General features: G+C 41.8%; 1 protein-coding gene across 6 annotated transcripts in view; it reads left to right on the top strand.

The window, feature by feature from the left end:
• Positions 1-16,438, top strand: part of colq (collagen-like tail subunit (single strand of homotrimer) of asymmetric acetylcholinesterase) — a 98,115-nt gene extending 81,677 nt beyond the window's left edge. For 4 of the 6 annotated variants that reach the window (XM_073024487.1, XM_073024492.1, XM_073024490.1 and 1 more), the window contains 6 exons: positions 302-398; positions 1,509-1,648; positions 4,889-5,011; positions 6,892-7,012; positions 12,418-12,520; positions 14,219-16,438. In XM_073024487.1, coding sequence (XP_072880588.1) covers positions 302-398; positions 1,509-1,648; positions 4,889-5,011; positions 6,892-7,012; positions 12,418-12,520; positions 14,219-14,288 — 654 coding nt within the window. In that variant the 3' untranslated portion in view covers positions 14,289-16,438. Of the gene's footprint in view, positions 1-301; positions 399-1,508; positions 1,649-4,888; positions 5,012-6,891; positions 7,013-12,417; positions 12,521-13,096; positions 13,526-14,218 lie in introns of those variants that run through there. The other 2 variants (XM_073024488.1, XM_073024489.1) reach the window with 2 other exon arrangements.
• Positions 16,439-22,205: the final 5,767 nt, after the last annotated feature.

Here is a 22,205-nt window from a genome sequence, read left to right as displayed (position 1 = left end):
CAATGAAACCTACTAACCGGTACATCTTTTGAATGTGGGAGGAAACCAGAACACCAGGAGGAAATCCACGCAGTCACGGGGAGAATGTACAAACTTCTTACAGACAGCAAAGGGAACTGAATCTAGGTCATTGCTGCTGTAAGAGAGCTATGCTAACCGTTAAATTAACATGGTGTGTGCTGTTTTAATGTTTGATATTGTGTCAAGAGGATTTATCATGTGCATTTCAATCCTACTTAAAGGTTTTCGAAATGGTCTGTCATGTCTGCATTAAGGTGACCTATTTTGCTTTAATACACAGGGACTAAAAGGAGACATTGGTCCAGCTGGCATTATAGGACCTTCAGGTCCACCTGGACCAGCTGGTCTTCCTGGACCTCCCGGGAGATCTGGATCAGGTGAGAATTTAATACCCTTTGAATGGAGAAGCGCTCTTGTTTAAAGCAATGAGAAAATACTGAATCTCATTTTTCCTGTCAAAATAATAGCAAAACTCAATATAATGGATGGGCCATAACAAAAGGCAAAGACAAATGGTCAATTAATCTCAAATGACTACAAACTCCTGAAAGAAAAACCAACTAAAAGCCTGCAGATGCAGAAAATCCACACTAAAAATTGCTGCCCAATTAGCTCTACCTAGTCTGTTAACTTTTGTCCACCTCTCCTCTGAACGACATAGAATGTATTGAATTTGCATAATTATCCAAGTTAAATTCACTGCCAAAATACACTCAGTGGCCACTTTATTAAATACTCATGTACATCTGCTCATTAATGAAAATATCCAATCAGCCAAGCATGTGGCAGCAACTCAAAGCATAAAAGCATGGTCAAAAGGTTCAGTTGTCTTCAGACCAGACATCAGAATGGGGGAAGAAATGTGATCTAAGTGACTTTGGCCGTGGAGTGATTGTTGGTGCCAGATGGGTTAGTTTGAGTATCTCAGAAACTGCTGATCTCCTTGGATTTCACATACAGCAGTCTCCAGAGTTTACAGAAAATGGTGCATAAATCAAAATACAGCTAGTGAGTGGCAGTTCTGTGGGTGAAAACAGTGTGTTAATGAGAGAGATCAGATGAGAATGGTCAGACTGGTTCAAGCTGATAGGAAGGTGACACTAATTTAAATAACCACACGTACAAAAATGGTGTGCAGAAGAGCATCTCTGAATGCACAACTCATCGAACCTGAAGTGGATAGGCTACAGCAGCAGATGACCATGAACAAACACTCAGTGGCTACTTCGTGACTACTGCGTTTATGTTGTATTTGTTTGAGTAGAGATTAATACTAAACAGCTTCTCAAACACTGAAAAATATCTATGCCCAATATGGAAGCTCAGTTCTTTAGATTTTAATTGGAAATTTTAAAAATACAGGTAGTTAAGTTTTGCAATTCTTTATAGATTTCCCTCTGTCTGACTTTTTGTCAATTCAGTCTTATCTTCCCTCCCTTCAGTTTTCCTTCCATTGATAAATTTAAATTGTTTTTTTTCATTTGAAGGCCGTGTAATGGTTGGACCAAAGGGTGAAAGAGGATTTCCAGGGCCAGCAGGTAGATGTTCCTGCAATCTCCCTCAAATTGTAGGCACCTCAAGATATAATGAACTCAAGTCTTTGTTTAGTCCTCCACAAGTCCCAGCAGTAAGTATATTTTCAAAGCAGAAATTCTAATTTTATTTTGCATCAATATTTGTCAGTGCAGCTTGTTCCAAACCTTCAACTAAACTTTTGTCTGACACATATTTAATTTTCCATATATGTTTTTGTGTTCTTACATATGCCTTATTAAGGTATGCCTGTCCGATAAATGCATTACAGAAGATAAAGATGGGAGAGTAATTGAATTTATTCATAACATGCCCAGGAAGGCTTTTTAAAAAAAAAACATCAAGCTGAATTGAATTTACAATCAAAAATCATCCTGATGCATAAATATTGTAGTACATCATCAATACATTAATTCAAAGTCAAAGTAAAATTTATTATCAAACTACATATATGTTACCATTTTCTCACTTAAGACTTATTTTCTTGTAGGCATTTACTAGAAAATAAATAAATATAATCAAACTTATGAAAAGTGGCTCATAAAAAAAGACTGACAAACAACCAATGTGCAAAAGAAGAATTGTGCAAATAAATAAAGATCATGCTGAGAACACGAGTTGTAAAGCGTCTTTGAAAATGAGTCTGTAAGTTGTGCAATCTGTTCAGAGTTGTGATAATTCAAGTTGTCCACATCAGTTCAGGAGCCTAATGGTTGAAGGGTAATAACTGTTCCTGAACCTGGTGGTGTGTGATGTAATGTTTCTGTATTCCCTGCCTGATGGTGGTATCAAGAATAGTGTGTAGCCTTAATGGTGGGGGTCTTTGATGATAGGATACTGCTTTCTTGTAGTATTTTATTCATATGTACCGTGTCACGTGACATGGTTGATAATGGTCTTTCGATGACCACAACTGTTCCTTGGCAAATTATTCTACGGAAGTAGTTTGCCATTGCCACCTTCTGGGCAGTGTCTTTACAAGACGGGTGACCCAAGTCATTATCAGTACTCTTGGAAGATTATCCGCCTGGTGTCAGTGGTCGCATAACCAGGACTTGTGATAAGACTCAGCTGCTCATATGACCATCCACCACCTGTTCCCATGGCTTCATGAGACTTTGATCGGGTGGGCTAAGCAGATGCTACACCTTGCCCAAGGGTGACTTATAGGAAAAAGTCATGTAAATGTGCTCAGTTGTAGGGAGGGATTTGCCTGTGGTGGACTGGGCTGTATCCACCTTCCTGTAGACCTTTTCTGTCATTGGGCATTGGTCTTTCCATACCAGGCCATGTTGCAACTAATTAGGATGCTCTCCACTATGCATCCATAGAAACTGGTCAAAGTTTTAGGTGACATACTGAATATACACAAATGTCTAGAAAGTAGAGGTGCTGTCATGCCTTGTTTGTGATGGCATTTATGTGCTAGTCCCAGGCCAGATCCTCTGATATAATAGCACCATGAAATTCAAAGCCCCTGACCCTCTCCACCTCTGACCCTCTAATGAGCAATGGCACATGGACCACTGGCATCGTCCTCCTATAATCAATAATCTGCTCTTTGGTTTTGCTGAGGTTGAGTGAAAGGTTGTTGTTGTGGCACTATTCAACCAGATTTTCAATCTTTCTCCTGTATGCTGATATATCAAATTACAGCCTCTCTCTAAACACAAGAGATTCTGCAGATGCTGGAAATCCAGAGCAACACACAAAATGCTGGAGGAACTCAGCAAGTCAGGCAGCATCTATGGAAAGGAATAAACAGTCGATGTTTCAGGCCGAGATCCTTCATCTGGACTGGAAAGGAGAGTGGTGGAAGGGGACAGAGTACAGCTGGCAGGTGATAGCTGAAGCCAGGTGAGGGGGAAGGTGGGGTGGGGGGGAAGAAAAGGTAGGGGGGAGGAAAGGGGGATTTGTTTACTTAACTTACTGAGATGCAATGCAGAACAGGCCCTTCTGGCCCTGTGAGTCACACTGCCCAGCAATCCCCTGATTTAATCCTAGCCTAATCACAGGACAATTTACAATGACCAGCTAACCCTTAAACTGGTATGTCTTTGGACTGTGGGAGGAAACCCACGCGGTCACAGGGAAAATGTACAAACTCCTCACAGGCAGCGGCAGGAACTGAACCAGGTCACCTGTACTGTAAAGTGCTCCGCTACCGTGCTGCCTTGACGTGAGAAGCTTGAAGGATATCAGTGGAATTCCTGGGCATTTATATTTCATATCAGAGGATCTGTCCTGGGAAGTGCCCTTTAAACAAAGCACAGAACGCCTCTATGTTATTAGAAGTTTGAGCAGATTCTGCATGTCATTTAAAACTTTGACAAACTTCCATCGATGCACAGTGGAGAATTTCTTGACTGATTGAATCACGGCCTGTTATGAAAATACCAATGCCCAAGAACAGAATAAAACAATACAAAATGGTGGATACAGCCCAGTCCCACAGGCAAAGCCGTCGCCACATCTACAAAGACCACTGTCACAAGAAAGCAGCATCCATCATCAAGGACCCTCACCATTCAGGCCTTGCTCTCTTCTATTTGCTGCCATCGGGAAGGAAGTGCAGGAGCCCTAGATCCCATAACACCAGCTTCAGGAACAGTTATTACTTTTCAACCAATCAGGCTCCTGAACCAGTGTGGATAACTTCACTCACTTCAACACTAAACTGATCGCTGAATGCAACCTATGGACTCCCTTTCAAGGACACTGCAGCTCATGTTCACAGTATGTATGTATTTATTTATTATTATATTTGAATTTGCAAAGCTTGTCTTCTTTTGCATGTTGGTCAGTCTTTGTGCATAGTTTTTCATTCATACTGTTATATTTCTTAGTTCTATTATAAATGCTGGCAGAAAAAGTGAATCCCAGGGTAGTATATGGTGACATATATGTACCTGGGTAATAAATTTCCTTTTGATCTTTGAACTTTTAAGTTTGAAGAACAAGGAATCTGATAGGAGTGTAGAGTAGATCATGGGGGAAAGGGAAGAAGGAGGGACACCAGGGGAAGGTGATGGGCAGGTGAGGAGAAGAAAAGGTGTAAGAGGGGAGTCAAAAGGGAAATGCAAAAAATCAAGGAGGGAAGGAGAAAAAAATTATTGGAAGTTAGAGAAATCAATGTCAGGCTGGAGGTTATCAAGACAGAACTGAGATGTTGCTCTTCAAACCTGAGAGTAGCCTCATCCACAAAACTTGATTTTTATAAAGTTCCCTTTTGCTATTTTTTTCAGTCAGACTGCATCCATCCAGAACTACTTAAATATCGAAACATAGAAATTATGAAAGTGAAGTGAGAAGGATTTCATTCTTTTCCTTTTAGATATTTGTTGTTGATAGTGAAGAAGAGCTGAAGAAGCTGAACGCTGAAAACGTGATGGCCGTCCGAAAAGATCAAAGAGCGCTGTACTTCAAAGACACACGGGGATGGCTGCCCATTCAGGTGGTGGGTTTTAACTCAATTGTTCTTTGGCCTAACAACCAAAAGGGCAATGCACTTAACAGTGTAATTAGAAAGCATTTCTCCTCCCCATTCTTACTTGAAGATTCAGGCGTGTTTATTGTCACTCTTCAGTACAAGTGTAAAAGAGAACAAAATAATTGTCTCTCCGGATCCAATGCAGCATAAAAAACACAATAAATAAAAAAAGCACAACAAAAACACAATAAATATAGATAAGTGTGGTCTAGTTCAAGTTTTATGTTTTTGATGAAAGTTTTGGATGAAAATTAACAATAAAAACACAAAAATATAAACGTTCTGCTTGTTGCAATCATGCTTTTCACGCATGTTGCACTAATGCTGTGTCAGTACAACATAACGGTCAACTGCAACAGTTAAAGTCTCCACCAAATATCCACCACAAAAACCAAATATCGGGCTGTTTTGTCATCTGCCCGATGGAAGCGAGGGTGGGAGGTGGAGGTCTTTGATTACATTGGCTGTTTTTCCAAGAGATTGGGTAGTGTAGACCAAGTCCATGGAGGGGAAGCTGGCTTTGGTGTTGACTGAGCTGTGTCAACAATTCTCTGCAGTTTCTTGCAGTCTCGAGCAGTTCATTTATCATGTCAAGGCCTGATACTTCTGGATAGGAGGTTGTCTATAAAACTGACGAGAGTCAATGGAGACATGACGAATTTGCTTGACCTTCTGAAGTGGAGATACTGGTGTACTTTCTTGGCCGTGATATTCTACAACCCCCATCCCAGGGCAAGGAATTACTTAAATCTACCACTCCCATTGTCACGACATCATCAGCTAGCTCTTTAGTCATCCATTCCTCAAACAGGTATCTCCCTACCTCATTTCCAACTTTAGGCTGATTAAAATACTTATTAATTTGGTCGTTTGTTGAACATAGAACAATACATCATACTTTATACTAGCTATTTGACCATGATGTGTCAACCTTTTAATCTACTCTAAGATCAATTTAACCATTTCCTCCTGCATAATGTTCCATTTTTCTACCATCCATGTGCTCATCTAAGAGTTTCTTAAATGCCCATAATATATCTGCCTCTACCACTACCCTGGCAGGGCATTCCACACACCCACCATTCTCTGTGTAAAGAACTTACCTCTGACATCATCCCTATACTTTCAATGTTCAAAGTAAATTTATAATCAAAGTACATATATGTCACCATATACAACTCTGAGATTCATTTTTTTGCGGATGTAGAATAGTAACCATAATAGAATCAGTGAAAGATGACTCCAACTTAGCATTCAACTAGTGTGCAAAAGATCCAAACTGTGCAAATACGAAAACTAAGAAATAATATTAATAAATAAATAAGCAATGAATATCAAGAACACGAGGTGAAGAGTCTTTGAAAGTGTGTCAGTAGGCTGTAGGAACCAATAGACTCACTTTTCTCCAATTACCTTAAAAGTATGCCCCCTCATATTAACCATTTCCACCCTGAGAAAAAGTCTCTGGACATCTGCACTGTCTGTTCCTCTTATCATGTTGTACACCTTGATCATTTCACCTCTCATTTCCCTTCTCTCCAAACAGAAAGTCCTGATCTTGTTCCACCTCTCCTCATAAGACATGCTCTCTAATGCAGACAGCATCCTGATAAATCTCCTCTGCACCCTCTCTAAAACTTTCACATCCTTCCAGTAATGAAGCAGCCAGAACTTGTCTGTTCTTGTGCCGCCTTCATTGCTTAGGTTTACTATTTGCTGTGACTTTGTCAGGTAAGTTTCTGTCAGTTGTAATGCTGACCCCACTCCGTGATCCTGGAGCCAATCAAACCACCACAGAAAATTACTGAACATAGCAATCCTAATCCGTACCTTCTCCTTTCATGTAGATCTCTCCCGTCCAGCTAATGCCTCAAAATCCTGCAGGGTTCTGTGGAGATGCAATAGTTCAAGTAGAAAACGGTGAAGAATGTGATGACGGTAACAAGATTGTGACCGATAGCTGTATAAGTAAGTGATTTTATTTATTTTATTTTATGTAAAAACTCCTTACAGATTGCAGCAGAAATTAACCCAGATTGCTAGTACAGTAAAGCATTACGCTAACCATTACGTTACCATTTACTTTCTAAAAAAAGTCGGTGTTTTAATTCTCACTGATCTATTTCCATAGCTTGAGCACTATTGGTAATTGGTTATTTTGGAAATAACAGCAGGAAAATCTAAAACTATTCAAGGCGCAAATAATGCCATCGTCAGGCAGGCTCCAGGGGAGCCGAGCACCGTAATCAGCACAAAACAACAGCACACTCTGATGCCTTTCCTGTCATCACGGGGGATTTCAAACAGGCTGGCTTGAAAAAGTCTCTGTATAGTTACCACCAACATATCACCTGTGGAATCAGAGGAGCCAACACACATGACCATTGTTATACCACCCTCAGGAACGCTTACCGTGCCTTCCCACACCCACACTTTGGAAAGGCCGATCACCTGGCAGGGCTACTACTCCAGTGTATAGCCAGAGACTAAAGTCCACTGCACCAGTGGTCAAAGGAGGTGGAGGAGTGCTTACAGGACTGCTTTGGTTTGGCTGACTGGACAATATTCAGGGGCTCATCTTCAAATCTTTACGCATATGCCACTGTTGTCACTGACTTCAACAAGAACTGTGGATGAGTGTGTGCCTTTGAAAACATACCGGGCATATCCAACCCAAAGGCTGTGGATAAACCAGGAGATTTGGTGTCTTCTGAGAGCTAGATCTGTGACAATCAAGACCAGTGTTCCAGAACTATACAAGAAATCCAACTATGACCGATGGAAGACTATTTTAAGGGCAAATAAACAATTCCAATTCCAATTAGAGACGGAACCGAATGCACGTTAGCTCTGACAGGGTTTGCAGGCCATTACTTCCTACAAAGCAGAAACTAACATTATGAATGGCAGTGATGTTTCAGTCCCAGAACAGCACAATGCTTCATATGTTCACTTTGAAAGGGAGACTAAAGCTACAGTCGTGTGAATCCCTGCAGCATCTGGTGACCCTGTAATCGCTGTCTTGGAGGCTGAGGTCAGAACATCTTTCAGGAGTGTGAACCCTTGCTAGTGGTCGGGCCCTGGTGGTGTACATGGTAGGGCATTGAATATCTGTGCCAGTCAGCCAGTAGGAGAGCTCAAGGACATCTTCAATCTCTCACTGGTGCAGTTAGAGATTCCCTCCTACTTCAAAAGGGCAACAATCATATCAGTGTCCAAGAAGAGCAGGGTGAGCTGCCTCAACAACTATCATCCAGTTGCACTCACGTCTACTATGATGAAGTGCTTTGAGAGATTGGTCATAGCTAGAATCCGCTCCTTCCTGAGCAAAGACCTAGACCTGTAATTTGCCTATCACCCCAGTAGGTGTTTCACAGATGCAATCTCACTGGCTTTCCTTTCGACATTGAATCACCTGGACACCAGTAATACCTACGTAAGGCTGCTTTGTATTGATTACAACTCAGTGTTCAACACAATCATACCTTTAGTTCTAATCAACGAGCTCCAAAACCTGGGCCACCGTACCTCCCTCTGCAACTGGTTCCTTGACTTCATCACGCGGAGACGACAGTCAATGTGGATTGAAAATAACATCTCCATCTCGCTGACAATCAACACTGGCGCTCCTCAAGTGTGTGTACTTAGCCCACTGCTCTACTCTCTCTACACCGACGACTGTGTGGCCAGGCACAGCTCAAACACCATCTATAAATTTGCTGATAACACAATTGTTGACAGAACTTCAGAATGTGCTGATGAGGTTGAGTGGTGTCACAGCAACAACCTTGCACTCAAAGTCAGTAAGACCAAGGAGTTAATTGTGCATTTCAAGAAGGGTAAAACAAGGGAATGCACATCAGTCCTCATCAAGGGATCAGTAGTGGAAAGGGTGGGCAGTTTCAAGTCGCTGGCTGTCAACATCTCAGAAGATCTATCCTGGGTCCAACATATTGATGCAATTGCAAGGAAGGCACAAGAGCAGCTATATAGTTCATTGGGACTTGGTATCTCACCAAAGACTTTTGCAAATTTCTACAGATGTACCCATGAAGAGCATTCTAACTGGTTACATCACCGTCTGGTACGGAGGGGCCACTGCACAGGATCAGGAAAAGCTGCATGAAGTTGTAAACTCAGCCAGCTCCATCATGGGCACTAGCCTCTCCAGCATTGAGGACACATTCAAAAGGCAATGCCTCAAGAAGGCAGCATCCATCGTTAAGGACCCCCACCACCTAGGATATGCCCTCTGCTCATTGCTACCATCAAGGAGGAAGTACTGGAGCCTGAAAACACACACTCAGTGTTTCAGAAACAGCTTTATCACCTTCGCCATCAGAATTCTGAATAGATATCGAACCCATGAATACCAACTCACTATTTGTTTATACTCTCACGATGTAGTTAATTTAATTTATATATATAAAAATTAAATTGTATAAATTTATATAAATATATATAATTAAACAAACTTTAAATTACAATAAGAAATATATATATTGTAATTTAAAGTTTGTTTAATTATTATATATTGCACTGTACTGCTGTCGTAAAACATCAAATTTCGTGATGTTTGCCAGTAATATTAAACCTGATTCTGACTGTAATACATATTCAGAACTCACCCACACAGGATAGTACATCGTGTAAACTCTATCAAATCAGAGTTCTGTTATTTTTTTTTATTTAGAGGGACAGCACAGTTACAAGCCTTTCTGGCTCAACGTGCCTGCGCCACCCAGTTTTACTCTACTGAGTCCTCCTTTGGTCAGGGTGGACCATGGATGTTGCGTCCCAGCTGTCTAAATACACAAGCCAGGGCAGTAAATATGGAGAGCAAGCTGTTGTCCCTGTAGCAGGCTCCCCTCTCCAAGCTTCTGATAAACCCGAGGAATGCCAGGACCTGATCGGTTTGGCACCAACAGCATCAGAGGAGTTGCCAGTCAGCATTGAGCTCAACGTAGGGACACCAACTCCGGAATATTCCCTCGGGATTACTCCCAAAGCCATCCCTTGAGAGGGTATAGCCGCAAGACAGTGGAGGCTTGAGATTAGAGTTGTCCTACTCCTAGCTGAGCTGCCAACCAGGGCTGATGAGTCCTATCTGCCCAAAGCAACTGGTTTTAAGCTGCCAGTAACCTGCCTTTGCCCCTTCTCCTGTCAGTAGGAATGATTCCACCAGACTTTATAGCTAAGCCATACGTGAAGGGCAGGAGCTGAGCTTTGGTGTCAGAGGCTATTTCAGACGCATTTTATAGCTAGTGGGAGCTTATCCCTACTACCACCCCACCTGTAACAACCTTAAAGAACCCATGCGACCAATAACCTACAAACCGCAGAACAGTTTGGTGACAGGAGCCAGGCTGTTCACTGTGTCCACAATAAATAAAGTATGAGTGAGGAACGAGTGTAGGTTTTAGAGTCCAGTTGTTTGGCCAAATTTAGAATCGAAATAAATTTATTATCAAAATATGATATGTTACCTTGAGATTCACTTTTTTGCAGGTACAGTATTTACAGAAAAAGAAATACAACAGAATTTATGAAGCACTATTAATAGAGACTGACAACCAATTTGAAAAAGTCATATAACCATATAACAATTACAGCATGGAAGCAGGCCATCTCGGCCCTTCTAGTCCGTGCCGAACGCTTACTCTCACCTAGTCCCACCGACCTGCACTCAACCCATAACCCTCCATTCCTTTCCTGTCCATATACCTGTCCAATTTTTTTTTAAATGACAAAATCGAACCTGCCTCAACCACTTCTACTGTAAGCTCGTTCCACACAGCTACCACTCTCTGAGTAAAGAAGTTCCCCCCTCGTGTTACCCCTAAACTTTTGCCCCTTAACTCTTAACTCATGTCCTCTTGTTTGAATCTCCCCTGCTCTCAATGGTAAAAGCCTATCAACGTCAACTCTATCTATCCCCCTCATAATTTTAAATACCTCTATCAAGTCCCCCCTCAACCTTATATGCTCCAAAGAATAAAGACCTAACTTGTTCAACCTTTCTCTGTAACTTAGGTGCTGAAACCCAGGTAACATTCTAGAAAATCTCCTCTGTACTGTCTATTTTGTTGACATCTTTCCTATAATTTGGTGACCAGAACTGTACACAATACTCCAAATTTGGCCTCACCAATGCCTTGTACAATTTTAACATTACATCCCAACTCCTATACTCAATGCTCTGATTTATAAAGGCCAACATACCAAAAGCTTTCTTCACCACCCTATCCACATGAGATTCCACCTTCAGGGAACTTTGCACCATTATTCCTAGATCACTCTGTTCTTCTGCATTCCTCAATGCCCTACCATTTACCATGTATGTCCTGTTTTATTTAGTCCTACCAAAACGTAGCACCTCACACTTACCAGCATTAAACTCCATCTGCCATCTTTCAGCCCACTCTTCTAACTGGCCTAAATCTCTCTGCAAGCTTTGAAAACCTACTTCACTATCCACATTGCCACCCATCTTAGTATCATCTGCATACTTACTAATCCAATATACCACCCCCTCATCCAGATCATTAATGTATATGACAAACAACATTGGACCCAGTACAGATCCCTGAGGCACAGCACTTGTCACCAGCCTCCTACCTGACAAACAGTTATCCACCACTACTGTCTGGCATCTCCCATCCAGCCACTGTTGAATCCATTTTACTACTTCAATATTAATACCTAATGATTGAACCTTCCTAACTAACCTTCCGTGTGGAACCTTGTCAAAGGCCTTACTGAAGTCCATATAGACAACATCCACTGCTTTACCCTTGTCAACTATCCTAGTAACCCATCCACTGCTTTACCCTCGTCAACTTTCCTAGTTACATATTGTGCAAATAAATAAATATTATTTATAACATGAGTTGTAGAGTCCTTGAAAGTGAATCCATAGGTTGTGTTCAGTGATCAGTTCAGTGTTGTGGTGAATGAAGTTAACCGTGCTGGTTCAGGAGCCTGATGGTTGTAGGGTAATACCTAAGGTTTCTGTACCTTCTGCCCGATGGTAGTAGAAGGAAGAGAGCATGGCTGGGATGGTGAGGGGCCTTGATGATTAATGCTGTCTTCTTGTAGCAGTATTCCTTATAAATATGATCAATGATATAGAGGGATTTTCCTGTGATGTACTGCGCTTTATCTACCTCTTTCTGTAAGACTTTTCCATTCCTGGGCATTGCTGTTTCCATACCTGGCCATGATGCAACCAGTTAGAATATTCTCCACTGTGCGTCAAAGTTGGTCAAAGTTTTAGGGGATGTGGCGCTGACTCTTCCAGTTATTTCAATATGTCATATTATTCAATAATCATTCAAGTATTATTCAATAACTCTGTTAATACACTGTTGCAGATTGTAAGCAAGCCTACTGTGGAGATGGATATTTGCAGAGGGGACATGAAGAATGTGATGGCAAGGATTTTGGTTACCAAACCTGCAATAGCTACCTTCCTGGGTAAGTTCTCCTGATGGTCTCATGATGATGATCACAGTGATGAATGCCCTGATGGGAGTGTGAGTCAAGTTTTTAAATGAGCTGTAAAGTGGACATGTGTGCTTGGTATTTTTAACCTAGAGATTTCTTTTAATACAATCCCTGTATTGTACTTTTCCCTCTTTTAGAAAAACCTCTCATCAGTTAGGACACTCTAACATTAGCACACGCTATAACCCCAGCTGAAGGTCTGCATATAAATCAAAGTCAAAGTAAATTTATTATCAAAGTGTTTATATCGTCCGCGATGACAGGAAAACCGGCACAGGAGTTTTTAAAGTGGAAAAGCCATTGCACAGGGGCAGTTCCACTCTCTCAACCTCAGAAGCATCACAAACTGGGATCTTCACAGGTTGCAGATGATGTCTTCTGTGCCTTGACAAGCCTTTCACTCTCCATGGAGCGTTGCAGTACCACCTTCTTGGCAACTGGTAGATCTCACCCTCCCAGTCCGCCAGAGTTGACTTCACGTGCTGGGACAGGCGTGTCCCTGTTTACACTGTATGTCAGCATATATTGAGATTTGTTTTCTTGCAGGCATTTACAGGAAATTAAAGAAATACAATCAAATTGATGAAAACTGTACATAAACAAGGACTGACAAGCAACCAGTGTGCAAAAGAAGATAAAATATTGCAAATAAAAAATAAATGATTTATATATTATTTCACTATTTTTCTGATGTAAGGCCATAAGAACAAGATTATTCAAGTTTTCTCTATAAACCACTGGTATTGATATTGGTTTATTATTGTCACGTGTACTGAGATACAGTGAAAAGTTTGTTTTGCATACTGTTCATACAGATCAAATCATCATATAGTGCAATGAGGTAGAAAAAGATAAAACAATAACTGCAGAGCAAAATGTAGCAGCTACAGAGAACACGCAGTGCAGGTAAAGAATAAAGTGCAAGCCCATCACGAGAATCAGAACGAACACGAGGAAATCTGCAGATGCTGGAAATTCAAGCAACACACACAAAGTGCTGGTGGAACACAGCAGGCCAGGCAGCATCTATAGGGAGAAGCACTGTCGACGTGTCGGTCCAAGACCCTTCGTCAGGACTAACAGTCCTTCTCCGATAGATGCTGCCTGGCCTGCTGTGTTCCACCAGCATTTTGTGTGTGTTGCGAGAATCAGAATCAGGTTTCTTGTCACTGACATACCGTATGTCATGAAATTTATCGTTTAGTGGCAGCAGTACAGTGCAATGCATAAAAAACTATAGGTTATAACAAGAAATATATTAAAAATATATAAGTATTGCAAAACAGAGCAAAATATAGAGGTACTGTTCTTAGACCATTCAGCTATCTGTTGGCAGAGGGGAAGACGCTATTCCTAAAACATTGAGGTAGATTCTGAGGTCAAGAGTCCATCTTAATGTACTGGGACACTATTTCGGGGCTTTTAACAATGGGGTAGAAGCTGCCTGTGACCTGATGGTATATGCTTTCAGGATTTTCTACCTGATGGGAGGCGGGAGGACAATTACTAACTCACAGTTCATTTACTTATGGGTTTTCTTTCTATCCTTCCTAATTATATTTGCTATTTGACTATGGATACCAACTTAGTATTTCACTACCCAACTGAGGTTTTGTTTGGATGGACTCCATTGTTGTACAGTCTTTCTTTATGTCCTGTTTCCTTCAGGTCTTACGGAGAATTGAAGTGCACTTCGTATTGTTATATTGACTCCACGAGCTGTCACTATTTCACATGAGCCAAAGGAGTAGCTGCTGGAAAACATCTCACTGCAGTACAGTACGTTCATCTGGTGCCTCACCAAACAAACTGGGCTGGGATGCACAAACTCAGCTTTCCTTCAGTGCAACCATAACAGCAGCTGAAAGGCTCACCGATGGTCAGGTTTATTTCAAGTGATTGTCTGGGTGAGAATTAGGACCATTGCATTTTGTCTTAAATCAACAGCAACTACGAAGCTGCAAAAAGGATGTTGTTTGCTTTTCCCCATGACCATCAAAGTATACACATACCTATATTTACTGTTGTGGATGTCATATCTGAAGACTGCTTCTCCATGTTAATTCACAATTCTCAGGCAGGAATATAAATGAGGAAATATTGTTCTTCAAGAGACTGGAGTCAGTACTACCATACCTCAATGATGCACTGTTTAAAAACTACTGTAGTTTTACATCTGTGTTTACTCAAGGAGAAAACTGACTGAATCCCTGTATTGAGATAATACAGTAAAGTGTCAAGAATTCAGTTACCAAACTGTGAAACTCTATTTACTGCATTTGCATGACGATTGTGTACAGCAGTTCGATTATAACAGCACTCCGCCGTGCCTTGAATGCTGTGAATCAGCTGCTGCCCAATAAGGTATGTGTCCTTAAGAGGCGTGCACAGCACCCAATCTTGTCTAATGCTTCAATGGCTCTCTTCACTAACAACTGCCGATGATAGAAGTCTACGAAATGTCAAAGTCTAACCCTCTACGGCCTTTGCGATCTTGCACATTGGAGCCTCCATATGAGACAAATCAGAATGCCCTCCATTGTACACCTGGAGAAATTTGCAAGAGTCTTTGCTGACATATTCAGATTTATAATGCAGTGTTAAATCTGAGTAAGAATTTAATTTCAATGTATGTACATGACCATATACTATTTTGAGATTCATTTTCTTGCAGGCATTTACAGGATAATAATGAAATACAATAGAATTTATGAAAAACTATACATAAAGACTGACAAACAGCCAACTCAGAGCCGAGTCTGGAGTGGAACACGAGCTGTATAGAAAAGGTTCAATGTGTGGTTGATTATAAGCAGTGGCAGAGGTAGAACAGGACACACAGCAGTTAATTCTGCACATAAGCGAGATAGGTGTTCATTTGAATGTAATACTTATTCTGCAAAACATCCCGGAATTTAGTTACGATCTCCCTTTATCGTGTATATTCTCTTACACTGTTTTATGGGTTTGGGATATTTAGGGTGTTGCTTGCAAGTGCAGGGAGAATGGTGGCTCTATCATCTCCTTCACTACTATTACCATTTTGGTGTCATACATTCAGTGGCCACTTTATTAAATACCTCCTGCACCTAATACGCTGGCCACCGAGTGTATGTTCATGTTCTTCTGTTCCATTAGCCCACCCACTTCAAAGTTCAGCATGTTGTGCATTCAGACATGCTCTTCAGCAGACTGCTCTGGTAACGCATGGTTGTATGAGTTATTGTTGCCTTCCTGTCAGCTTGAACCATTCTGGCCATTCTCCTCTGACCTCTCTCATTAACAAGATGTTTTTGCCCACAGAAATGCCACTTGCTGTATTTTTATTTGTTTTTCGCACCATTAACCATAAACTCTAGAGACTGCTGTTCATTAGAATCCCAGGAGATCAGCAGTTTTGTAGATACTCAAACCATCCCATCTGGCTCCAACAATCATTCCATGGTCAAAATCACTTTGATCACAATTTTCCCCACTCTGCTGTTTGGTCTGAACAACAACTGAACCTCTTGACCATGTCTGCTTGGTTTTATGCATTGAGTTGCTGCAATGGGATTGGCTGATTAGATAATTGCATTAACGAGCAGGTGTACCCAATAAAGTGGCCACTGAGTGTACATCAGGGCACGAATGCCTTGCACTCTGAGCTGGGTCCTGCCCACTGAGGCAGGACACCAATTAGATAAAATGCATGAGATGTGGATGTCACAAGTAATAAACGGGCAGTAGATACATAGAGGTCTGCCGCATGAAATGTATATAGCAACGAGGGCAAAGCAAGTTAAAGGAATGAATTCTTCTTTCACGGAAAATATTGTTGCATTTCATGTACCTCGCATGTCCAAGATACTGGAACTTATGATCTGCATTAATAAAACAAAAAAACATAACTGATCTACTGCCTGCTGTCCTGATCACTCCAGTCTCGATGGAACACTTGAAAGACCAACACACACAAAGCGCTGGGGGAACTCAGCAGGTAAGGACTATCTATGGAGAGGAACATACAGCTGACATTTTGGGCCAAGTCCCTTCATCAGGACTGGAAAGTAAGGGGGTAAATGCCAGAATAAGACAGTTGGGGGGAACAGTAAGCTTGTATGTGAAGCTAAATGGGGGTGACGGTGGCTGGATGGGGAATGGGGGATGAAGTGAAGTTGGGAGGGGATTGGTGGAAACTGTCGTGTTGAAGAAGGGGGAATCTGATAGGACAGCAGAATGGACCATGGCAGAAAGAGACAGAGAAGCACCAGAGGGAGGACATGGCCAGGGGAGGAGAGATAGGGTAAGAAGGGAGCCAAGAACATGGGAATGGAGAGGAAAAAAAAAGAGGGGGAGAAATTGCCAGAAGTTAGAACATCGATGTTGATGCCATCAGGTTGAAGGCCACCTGGACGGAATAAGAGGAGTTGCTCCTCCAACCTCATCGTGTCAGTGGAGGAGGCAATGGGCCAACAAGTGGGAATGGGAAGTAGAATTAAAATAGATGACCACTGGGAAATCCAGCCTGGTGTGGATGGAGTAAAGGTGCCTGAAAGACTTCCTTGTGCATATACTGTGCTAAATAAAACGCCCATCCCTGATGGGAGCTGCAAAGACAACACACACACACACACACTCCAAAGGGTGGACTTGGGTCTCTGACATCATTAGATGAGTTGCCATCGTCTGCCACAGCTATCCAGACAATCTACTCATTCCGGAGATTAATTTAGAGTGTTGAACACTAAAATCTTGACAGCCCAGCATATTGCACTGACCTCTTTAAACCTACTCTATATGTTCACTCTAAACCCTCTCTCCAATATAGCCCATAATCCTCCATTTTCTTTCATCCTTGTGTCTATCTAAGAGTCTCTTAAATGACCCTAATGCAGGGGTTCCTAACTTTTTTGATGCCATGGAGCTTCTACCATTAGCCAAGGGGTCCATGGACCCTAGTTAGGAATCCCTACCCTAATTTATCAATCTTTACCACCAGCCCCAGCTGTGCATTCCAGGAACCTAACACTTTCTCTGTAAAAAAAAAAAATCTCTGATATCTCCCTTAAACTTCCCTCCATTCACTTTAGAAAGATGTCCTCTGGTTATAACCATTGTAGCCCTGGGGAAAAGGTGCTCCCTGTCCTCCCTATCTACGCCACTCATAATCTTGTACACTTCTGTCAAGTCACTTCTTGTCCTCCTTTGCCCCAAAGAGAAAAGCCCTAGCTCGCTGAGTTTTTCCACAAGAGAAAAATAAACTTCGGGCTGAGTCCCTCAATACCAAAGGTCCAAAGGTGTGTCCAGGGAGGGAGCTCAGGGAAGACAAATAGCATTATTCCACTAATTGGCAATGATGACTTGACATAATCTTCAGACTTCCTTTTTCATACATCAGGGACTAACTTTTGTCTGGGGCAGCTGAGTGCAGTCAATGGAGAAGAAAACTAGGCCAGCTCTCTTCTGAATTTTCACCTTGCGATGTTATTTTAAATTAGTCCCTGAGCTATTATACTTGAATTATGTGTTTGCCTGTGTAGGAGCAAAATCTCTTCTGGAGTAGATAATTAAGTCTGAACCATAGGTAAAGGCTGTATGTTTTGTTGCCTGTGGCTTGGTAAGCTGTGATTTTTCTTCATTGTCGAAAAAGTAATTCAAATCCCTGTGACTACAAATAGCTAGACATGGGGTCCCCAACCATTTTTACGCCATGGATCACCACCATTAGCAAGGAATCTGTGGTCCTAGGTTGGGAAAACCTGATCTAGACTGATACTTGATTGCAATAGATCAAGTTTAATTGACCTTCAACGATACACGTGGATACAGCTAAATGAAATAGTGTTCCTTTGGGGCCAAGATGCAAAACACAATACACACAGCACATATAGTTATGATAGCACACACAGTCACTAAAATAATATTAGCATTTTCTTATTTAGAGATACAGGGCAGAACAGGCTCTTCCAGCCCAATGAGCTACACCACCCAGCAACCCACCTATTTAACCCTAGCCTAATCAAAGGACAACTTACAATGAACAATTAACCGACTAACTGGTACATCTTTGGACTGTGGGAGGAATAAATAAAGTCCCTGAATATCATGGCTGAAGATTGATGGTGATTGGGATGTTGTCCTGGAGCAACATTCCTGCAAGGGGAAGTACGCAGCAGTTCCTCACCTCACACTGGGTCAGCCACAAATGAAGGTAAACCAGCTTGTCTTTCAGGGAGCAAACACTGGAGAGCTGCACCAACAGGGGAGCAATAAATACTCAGATATAGGGTAATGTGTACAACATAATAAAAGACATAGACGGAGTGGACAGCCAGAGACATTTTCTCAGGGCAGAAATGGCACAATTTTAAAGTGACTGAACGAAAGTATAGGTGGATTATCAGAGGTAGTTCTTTTATACAGAGTGGTGGGGGGTGTGGAATGCCCTGCCAGGGGTGGTGATAGAGGAAGATCCATTAAGGGAATTTAGATATGAACATGGATGATATAAAATGCAGGACTATGTAGGAGGGAAAGGTCAAATTGATCTTAGAGTAATTTAAACGGTCAGCACAACATTGTAGGCCGAAAGCCTGTACTGTGCTGTAGTGTTCTATGTTCTACAGTTTCATCAAGGGTCGGTACAAATTATAGTAAGGAGTGGTTTGATTGGTTTTAGTTTGTTTATGACTTGCTGTGAGATGATTACTTTTGTTTGGCATAGATGAAGCCCTAGCTTAGGTAAAGTATGATATGTTCACGGATTTTGCACTGAGTCTCCCTTCAACTTCACTAAGAAATCCTGTAGACAGGATTCTCCTTTGACTGTGTTAGCACCAAATGCTGGAAGAATGATGAACACAAGAAATTCTGCAGATACTAGAAATCTAGAGAAACATACACAAAATGCTGGAGGAACTCAGCAGGTCAGCCGGCAACTATAGAGAGGAATAAAAAATCAACATTTTGGGTCTCGGCCTGAAACATTTACCCTTAATTCTTTTTCATAGATGCTGCCTGACCAGTTGAGTTTCTCCAGCGTTTTGTGTGTGAAAGTATTAATTGATGATGTTGTCTCAGAATTTCGCTTAATATACGTACAGTGGTTTAGTTATTAAAGCTCAGTTATCTGAACTAATAATCCTCAAGTATGAGCTTAAATCCCACCACAGCCACTGTGAAATTCAAATTTATTTGATAAAAATAATCTGATAACTAAATTTTAAAAATCTTCTTGCAGTTGAACTATTGGATTGAAACAATGAAGGGAGGGGATTTTTGTAAAATCGACCTGGGGTTGAAAACAACCAACCTTTCCTAGTCTGGCCTGCTTTGATGCAAGACTCCAACCTGCTAATTGCTGTTTGAAATGATCCAGCATGCACAGAATTCGGAAACCGGTTTATTATTACTGACATACTCTATGTTATGAAATTTGCTGTTCTGTGGCAGCAATACAGGACAAGAAATAGACAATAGACAATAGGTGCAGAAGTAGACCATTCAGCCCTTCGAGCCTGCACCGCCATTCTGAGATCATGGCTGATCATCTACTATCAATACCCGGTTCCTGCCTTGTCCCCATATCCCTTGATTCCCCTATCCATAAGATACCTATCTAGCTCCTTCTTGAAAGCATCCAGAGGATTGGCCTCCACTGCCTTCTGAGGCAGTGCATTCCAGACCCCCACAACTCTCTGGGAGAAGAAGTTTTTCCTTAACTCTGTCCTAAATGACCTACCCCTTATTCTCAAACCATGCCCTCTGGTACTGGACTCTCCCAGCATCTGGAACATATTTCCTGCCTCTATCTTGTCCAATCCCTTAATAATCTTACATGTTGCAATCAGATTCCCTCTCAATCTCCTAAATAAAAGTAACTTTCTGAGGTCTCTGTTGGCCAGGGTCGACCATGGATGTCGCGTCCTTGCTGTCTAGATACACAAGCCTGGGCAGTAAAATATGGAGTGCAAGCTGTCATCCATATTCCTCCCTCTCCACATATCTGATGAACCCAAAGGAACGGCAGAGGCCGATACAGTCCGGCACCAGCAACATCGCAGGAGTTGCCAGTCAGCATTGATCTCATTGTAGGACTGCCTTAGGCATTCCAGCTGTGGATTTTTCCTCAGGATTTACTCCCAAAGCCTTCCCCATAACTGGGTAAAGCCACAAGACAGCGGAGGTTTGAGATCAGAGTTTTCCTTCTCCTAGATGAGCTGCCAAGTATTGCTGATGAGTCCTATCTGCTCAAAGCAATAGGTTTTAAGGTGCCAGTAACCCACCTTTGCCCTTTCTCCTGCAGCGGAAATGGTTCCCCCAGGCTCAGTAGCTAAGCCACATGTGAAGGCCTGGAGCTGGATTTGGTTGTCAGAAGCTATTCAATATTGGGAAAATTTAAATGGTAGTGGGAGCTTATCCCTCCTATCACCCCCTGGCAACAACAGCCTTAAAGAACCTGAAATAACTATAAGTTACAGTAAATAAAGAAAGAACTTTTAAAAGAGGAATAACGAGAGCATGTACACGGATTCATGGACCATTCAGAACTCTGATGGCAGAGGGAAAGAAGCAATTCCTAAAATGTTAGGTGAGGGCCTTCAAAGTTCAAAGCACGTGTACTACTGTAAATTTATAGTCAAAGAATGTATATGTCACTGTATACAATGTTGAGACTTATTTTCTTGCAGGCAGTTAAAGAAACACAATAGATGTTATGAAAAACTGTAAAGACTGACAAACAGCCAGTGTGCAAAAGAAAGCAAATTATGAAAATAGCAAATGCATAATACTGAGTTGTGGAGCCCTTGAAAGTGGGTCCATAGGTTGTGGAATCAGTTCAGAGTTGAGGAGACTGAAGTTCTCCATGATGGCTCAGGAGCCTGATAGTGTAGGGCCATAACTGTTCCCAAACCTGGTTTTTGTGGGGCCAAAGGCTCCTGTATCGCATTCCCAGTGGTAGACGATCTGGAATCAATCAAAGCACAATATGTTGACACTGTACAGAGCTCAGGGCCCTCAGCTACTCCTCTGAGCTTTGTTGTCTAAATTGGGAGAACTATCTTACAAACTCCTTAAGCAATAGCCTTACATATTCATACAGCTGGAACTTTGCAGCTAGTATTGCCAAACCGTTCCCTGCATGCAACCTCGCACGTTGTAGTCTGCCTATAAAAATATAAAGTACATTTAGCGGTTCGAATCAGAGAAAGGAACTGTTTGGTTGGCTAATCAAGATACACCTATCGGCTCAGAGCACAAGAGATTCGGCAAATGCCGGAAATCTTGAGAAGCGCACACAAAATGTTGGAAGAACTCAGCAGGTCAGGCAGCATCTATGGAGGGGAATAAACAGTTGATGTTTCAGGCTGAGCAGCCTTCACCGTGGCTGGGTGGGCTACAGCAGCAGAAGACCGTGAGCATACACTCAGTGGCCGCTTTATTAGGTACAGGAGTTTCTTAATTTGCTATTTCTCCATGCCCAACGTGGCCGTTCAGGTTGCACGGTAAAGGCTGTTCAGGCAGTTTGTGAACGGGATATTAAACGGCTTAGGAAGTAACCAAATAAGCAAATTAATTGAACGTGCCAATAAAAATGAACAGATTAAGACTCATCTTATTTATCACGCCATTGACATGAGAATTAAACTGTCTTGTGCTGCAGTCTCCTGAT

Source organism: Hemitrygon akajei, chromosome 20 (genome assembly GCF_048418815.1).
Source record: "Hemitrygon akajei chromosome 20, sHemAka1.3, whole genome shotgun sequence".
NCBI lineage: Eukaryota > Metazoa > Chordata > Chondrichthyes > Myliobatiformes > Dasyatidae > Hemitrygon > Hemitrygon akajei.
The sequence above is the reverse complement of the archived record's forward strand: the minus strand, read 5'-3'. Positions and strand labels throughout refer to the sequence as shown.